Below are 7,119 nucleotides of genomic sequence, written 5' to 3' on the forward strand. Positions count from 1 at the left end.
AACATACTGAAAGAGTTTCCTATTCATCAGCCGATCCTTCTTCACTCTGTACAGCACATGATTACGGATCTTTAGCTTTTTCCAGTGCTTCAAAAGGTTTGTCACAGAGCTAGGTTCCTTCGCTCTCTCACTCTTTAAAGGACGTTTATGTCTGAGAACATAGTTGATGACTCTACCGACTATGTTGTCCTGCTCTTGAAGACTGGCAAGTCTGGAAAACGGGATTGCAACAGATGGATCTTCAACGGGGAGCTGGAGTGACGTTGGACTGGCTACGGGCAAAGGACTAACTCCACCATCGCAGTGAGCACCTAGGGCAGCAGAAACTTCAGCAGCATCAAAGGATCTGGGACATGAATCATTCAAGTTATCCTGCAACTCATTCTCAGTTTCACCTCCACTGGCAGCTTGCACATTCTGACAGTTGTTAGTGACACGAAAGGCATCTTGCACAGTACCGGTAACAACACCATTGACTTCATCCAAGAGAGAAACGTATGGTTCTTTCAACAGGCGATGGCTGACACAAGACTTAATAAAGGGCTCTCTGCTCAAAGCATCTGCAACAACGTTCTTTGTGCCTGGCACATACTTCAGGTCAAAGTCGTATGCAGCGAGCTTCGCCACCCATCGCTGTTCACACGCGTCCAATCTGGGTTTGGTTAGAATATAGGTCAAGGGGTTATTATCAGACCATGCTGTGAAATGTCTCCCTTTTAGCCTGTGGCTAAACTTATCACAAATAGCCCACTTTAAAGCCAGAAATTCAAGTCTGTGTGCTGGGTAGTTCATCTGAGACTTCGAGAGTGTTTTGCTTGCAAAAGCAACTGGACGTGCAATTTTCTCATCAGGGGGTACCTGAGATAACACAGCTCCTATGCCATCAAATGAAGCATCAACAGAGAGAATGAAAGAATGACTGAAATCTGGGTGAGCGAGAGTCACACTGTACAGAAGTTCCTGCTTTAAGATTTCGAAAGCGTCTTGGCACTCACTAGTCCAATCATTGGGTGAAAGCTTCACAACACTGAGTTGCTTCCTCATACGACCACACTTCCTCTGAACTTTATTCTGTGACCGATCTGATAGGAGATTGAACAGAGGTTTCGCCTTAGCAGAACAGTCCTGAATGAAGTGCTGGTAGTATAAAATCATACCCAGGAAAGATCTGATCTTCTTTTGAGAAGGGGTTATACCATCAGCTTCCATGAGATCGACGGTCTGGATGTCATTGATGACCTTAACTTTTTCTGGGTCAGTCTGAACACCATGCTCAGTGACAACGTGTCCTAAGAACTTAACAGATCTCCTGAGGAACATGCACTTCTTTGGAGCTAACTTTAAGTTGTGTTTAGACAGTCGAGAGAAAACCAGCTCTAGTCGGTCAAGAGCTACCTGCTCGCTTGGAGCAAAAACCATCAAATCGTCTAAGTAGCAGAGAAGGCTAGTGAAATTCTCATCACCGAAGATGGACATCATCATCCTCATAAAGGTTGCTGGGCTGTTGGTCAAACCCTGAGGTAGACGATTGTACTCGTGAAGCCCGAAAGGAGAGGAAAAGGCGGTGTAATTCTTATGCTCTTCAAACAAGGGAACATTATAAAAGCCAGAAGTTAAATCCATAGTCAAAAAGAAAACGTTGCCTCCCAGGGCTGCAAGTGCATCTGCTTGGTGTGGGAGTGGGTGGGCATCTTTTACTGTCTTCGCATTCAGCCATCTAAAATCCGTACAAATACGAAGGTCGCCATTCTTTTTCCACACCAGAACTAATGGAGATGCATATTCACTCTGAGATTTTCTTATAATGCCCTTCACTTCCATCTCATTCAAGACAGTACGCAGCTTTTCATAGTGGCAGGGGGCTACACGACGATAAGGGAGTCGAAATGGCTTCTCGTCCACCAAATGAATTTTGTGGACAAAGTCGGTGGCTTCCCCACAGTCCATCTTTCCACGTGAGAAAGTTGACTCATACTTCTCAATGAGATTCAGAAGTCTATCCTTCCACTCATCTGAGACTTCACAAGCATCCAAATCCAGATCCTGCAGTCCTAACTTATCCAGCACGTTTGTTCTCTCATCACTGGTCCGCACATGACTCGCTGGACTCACAGCACACTGAACATTACTTTTGAGGGACTCAGGAGTAGACAACTCTTCAACAGCTATACAAGTGAAAACATCCACAATCTTTGTGTTTTTCTTTAGAACGATTACTTTGTCTGTAGGGTTCACTATTTTGAACGGCACCCATCTACTGCCCCACATAGGTGTGATGACTCTCCCTATGATCACATTTCTTGGACGGCATTTACACAGGGTTGGTTCAACAATGACTGTGCTCCCCACAGAAACAGCTGTTGACTCAGGAAGCTGAGCCCAAGCAAGATGCTCATGGTGTGGTTCTAGAGTTATCTTCTCCTTCAACTTAGCTGTGCCCACCTTGTCAGGCATGTCTTCTCCCTTCCATCGTTCCACATTCGAAAGTAGAGACAAGAACTGGTGACATTCAACATCATCCGAGTTAGCTGGGCTGGACACAAGTCTCCAGTATCCATCAGTTTCCTTCATTTTTTGAATCAGCCACATGATAGCGTTGCTACCGAGGATCAAATCGTCGGTCTGACCTGGAACGACTAAAACTGGAACAACCATCTTGCAGGCATAAACTGAGAGTTCAAGTTCATACATCACTTTTGGAGTAACACGTTGTCCACCACAGCCAATTATGACAACATCGTTGGCAGGGAGCTTTTGTAAATCAGGCTTGTGCTGCAATAAGCGACGTTCAGCAGCTTCACTTAACGTGCATGCCATGGAGCCGCTGTCAACCATAGCTTTCAGTTGAAGGTCGCCCCATACTGTCGCAGGTGTGTAAAACAGACTATCAATTCTCTGTACTCTGTGCATGTTCTGAAAGATGACAGTTTTTCCCGCAGGCTCAACAGAATTAGAAAGACTATAAACTGAGGTAGGATCATTCATACAACACTGGTTTGGAGGAATATTCTCATGATCTACACTGTCCTCCCTTGAGTGTAGATCTTCTAGTTTCCCAGCCCTTGAGAAGACGGAGACTTCACTCTCTCAGGACAAACAAAGCGTGAGTGGTCAGGAGAGTGACACTGGAAGCACAACTTTTTGTCACGACAATGCGTGAGGCCAGAATGAATAGGGCTCGAACAGACAGTGCATGGCAGGTCATTAAGTCCTTTTATTCGAGGCAGACTTATGTTGGGCCTTGAGCGTCGACTTGGCTCTTTGCTGGTGGACTCCTTTAACAGGACTTTTTCCAACAGGCTCATGACTCTAATGCAGAAGCTTCCAAAGATTTAGACTGCTGGACATCAGAAGTAGACGCAAGTGCTGCTGTCGACAGTTCCACTTCAGCTCTGTTCACAGGAATTTTTGTGGGTGCAGCATGACTCACTGCAGATACAAGACTGGTTTCGGAGTGATATTCATTCAAAATATCTTGAACTTCTCGCACAGACCATGCATCCATTGTTTTAGATCGAAAAGTGATGGCAAGCTCTTTACATGGGCAGTGTCTGATGAACATGCGGGTTACCTCTGTACCTGGACAGTCCAAAACTTTACCCTGTTCTTTCAAACGTTCTGCGGCGATGTCAACTGCACGGTTTAACCTGAGCCAGTACTCATAAGCGTCCTCATCTGGTCTGGGTAGGGTGGTATAGAAGTCAGCCAGCGGGAGAGGAGAGCAGGGAGCTGCCTCAAAGTGTTTCCTGAGAATACTGAAGATAGCATCAGGGTTAAGCACAATGTCAATGTCACTGTTTCTTATGCCAAACTTGACCACATCTCTTGCTTTGCCTCTCAGATGAATCAAAATTTCCTCCGCTTGTTGTTCTTTTTTCAAATCATTACGTTTTATGTAATCTCTCATGACATCAATCCATTCACTTAAGTCAACAGTGTCAGAAACTTCACCTCTGAAGCTAGGTGGTTCTTTCACATTTCTGGAAATGGACAACTGGCTTTGTAGTAAGTCCAGCATTTGTGAAGCTGTACCATTTGTCGTCACATTTTTGGAGGGACTGCATACTGAACTTGTGTCAACTGTATGTGTTGGGCTGAGTCTGGTGACTATGCTATCAGCAATTTGCTGACCGACTTTGCTGATTACGTCTGTCATAGCAGTGATTACATCTGTGGACTGTGCGTTAGGGAATGGGGTGGAAGAAAACACACCTTGATGTACTACTGAAGCATCTGATTCATGACTTGTGGATGGGCCCTCACAAACTAATGGATCTGAATTAGAAGCATGACTGTCTATGAGCACATGCGCTTTACTCTGGATATCGGGCACACTGAACTGTAATGACTGTGGTACTTTCAATAAACCCCATCCTCTACCTTTACTTCCACAGATTGGAGTGTTATAGTCATCAAAACCACTCATAGTGAATATCAGTACACATAAACAATGAATAAAATAGATAGAAGGGAAAAAAAATAATTCTAGAAAGTGCTGTTGAAAAAATGTCCTTCATAAATGTCTCTGAATCTCAAATTCATCAAAGTCTCTCAGTGAATAAAAAAAATGAATAAAGTTCCTCTTGTCTTCTTTAAAAAAAAATTATCAGTGTCTGTACAAGGTTGTGTCCACCTGACTCCAACGGAAACTTTAAGATGAACCCTCGGCCGCTTCAGATATCATCTTGATTGAAGAAACAACGAGTCACGGCACCAATGTGACTGTGTGTGTGTGTAGATGGAATAAATTCACATGGAGATCAGGTGGATGGTCACTCAGGGTTGCTTTACTGTATCTGTGACAAGAAGACTGGGAAAACAGGACCAAATGGCTTATCAGCAAACAGCATATAGCACATGGATGTCGCATACAACGTCAGCAGGACGAGCTACGAGACTCTGATTATATACATTTTCTCAAATTGAGCGTGAACATATAGTGGAAAAATTCTTAAAGCATACATCCATGAAAAAAAAAAAATAAATCACGAATACAGACAATTCACATTAATACAGTGAAAATATAAACTCAAGTAACCATCATTTTACATATTTTATATAAATGAAATGAGGAGAGAAGAACGCAGCCCTTGGCGCAGTTACACAGCAAAGAGCACGTGCGAGACGATACAGCACGTGCTAAAAGCTAACATTCAGCTGAGGCTAATGTTTTAACATAGAACATGACAATAACTCTAATAAAACACATACCTGGGAAAACAGGACCAAATGGCTTATCAGCAAACAGCATATAGCACATCGATGTCGCATACAACGTCTTAAATGAAATAAACAGTAGTTTGGAGATTACAATCAGGCCAGTTAACACACTCTAATACATATTTGACTCGATTACACAACCAGGAGTTGACAGACAAAATGAGTAACCTTTTGTGAGGTTTATAATTCAAACTTGGGCCTGAAAATGATCCAAATGTAATTATTAAGACAGAGCAAACATTTATGCGACTTACCAGCAGGACAAGCTACGAGACTCTGATTATAGAGCTCCGCCCCGCAATATCATGTGCACTAACGTGAGTGACGTAACAGCCAATGGCGAGTTTCCCAATTTAAGCTGAATTTAACATACATTATTTTTAAACACCGTTACATATATATATATATATATATATATATATATATATATATATATATATATATTTTTTTTTTTTTTTTTACATTGCCAATTTGAGCCCCTGCCCCTGGGGAACTCTCTGCATGTCCCTGTCTGTTATTATTGCATACCGTTTAATGTACAACAACACTAATTTACAAATATTATCTGACACCATTTATAAGTAGCCTGTAAATATAGCATCTAACTACTATGTGCACTTATTGCAAAGAGAATACTTTTTTATAAGGCAAATGGAATATTTAGCTTTTTCACTTAGTGTAAGTAGCATATAAGAAATGGTGCTGTTTTCACTTAGTGTAAATAGATTATATTGCTATTTCACTTAGTGCAAAATTAAACGTACCCTGGAATATACAATCTGTGCGCTTAGATTTGTAAACCATATCGATTTTTCAATCTGCATATACCCACAAATTTGTAAACCATGCCCACATTTTGCAGTCTGTTCCCACGGATTTAAACTGTACTCGTCCAAGAAGAGAACAGGCTTCCGGGTTATCGCAAATAAAATAATGATATTTTTATATAGGGCAAATAGAATGAATCTTAGGCCAATTACTTTTTGTGTAGGCCTATGTGGAATGCATCAAATTGTCTTAACTGCATGCTTAAAATAATTCTCTTTTTTTCTATCTCAGAAGACACCGATTTTAGGGTAAGGTCAAGAAGGGATACAGCTACGGACACTGGGAATGCGCTAAATTAATATTTGGTCATTTCATTACTGTATGAGCACGAACAGCCCATTACCAACACATGTATATCAAACTTCTAAAAACTTTCTAAACATGGAGAACAATAAATGACCACACATGCTGAGGTTTATGAATTTATGATGCTGGTGGTGAGTGTAAAATCAAATTCAAAACAGCCATTTCACCTGGAAGATTAAGGCTGTGATATTAATGTTGGCCACTAGAGGGGGCCATACGATAAGGAATCTTTTAACCTTAATCTTTTCTCTCTTAATCATTTTTTTCTTTGTTTTTTCACTTTTACATGCCTCAATAAAATATTATTTGTCAAGTTTCCAGACATGATTGCTGTAGGCCTACATTTAAAATGAAGAGACCATTTTATTCATCTCTTTTAACATAACATACACGATTCCGTTCTATTCCGTATTGTTTTGCAGGCAAAAGCTCTGTAAACTACAATCACCAAAACAACACTTCATGATAACAATGTAATGGAACAGTAGAGGCACTTTACCAAAACATAAAAAAAGGTTTACGAATAAAGCATTCATTAGTTATTTTATGATACTACCGTTGTTAGGTTTTAAGTAAACATTATAGTTATAAAGTAAAACGACAATAACAACAACAACAACAATAATAATAACAGGCTGACAACCCGATGGGCAAGATTACATTCTTATTAAATCATTGTCTCTTCCATTTCAAACCCACTACAATTGAGAGACATTCCAGATGCATATTTCATTCAAATATTTTATGATACTACCGTTGTTAGGT

At 41.0% G+C, this 7,119-nt stretch overlaps 1 protein-coding gene across 1 annotated transcript; it reads right to left on the bottom strand.

Annotated features, from left to right (window-relative positions):
- Nucleotides 1–3,301: 3,301 nt before the first annotated feature.
- On the bottom strand, nucleotides 3,302–5,297 carry LOC125268150. Its single transcript, XM_048190249.1, has 2 exons — nucleotides 5,212–5,297; nucleotides 3,302–4,810 (listed from the first exon to the last, which is right to left on the bottom strand). The coding sequence occupies exon 2, from the start codon at nucleotides 4,424–4,426 to the stop codon at nucleotides 3,302–3,304; it is 1,125 nt and encodes a 374-aa protein (XP_048046206.1). The 5' UTR covers nucleotides 4,427–4,810; nucleotides 5,212–5,297.
- Between the last annotated feature and the right edge of the window lie 1,822 nt (nucleotides 5,298–7,119).

This window comes from Megalobrama amblycephala, linkage group LG5, assembly GCF_018812025.1.
Source record: "Megalobrama amblycephala isolate DHTTF-2021 linkage group LG5, ASM1881202v1, whole genome shotgun sequence".
NCBI classification, from domain to species: Eukaryota; Metazoa; Chordata; class Actinopteri; order Cypriniformes; family Xenocyprididae; genus Megalobrama; species Megalobrama amblycephala.

Bases quoted from the DNA above. Each gene is read 5' to 3' on its own strand.
- LOC125268150 (XM_048190249.1), bottom strand. From the start codon at position 4,426: ATGAGTGGTTTTGATGACTATAACACTCCAATCTGTGGAAGTAAAGGT.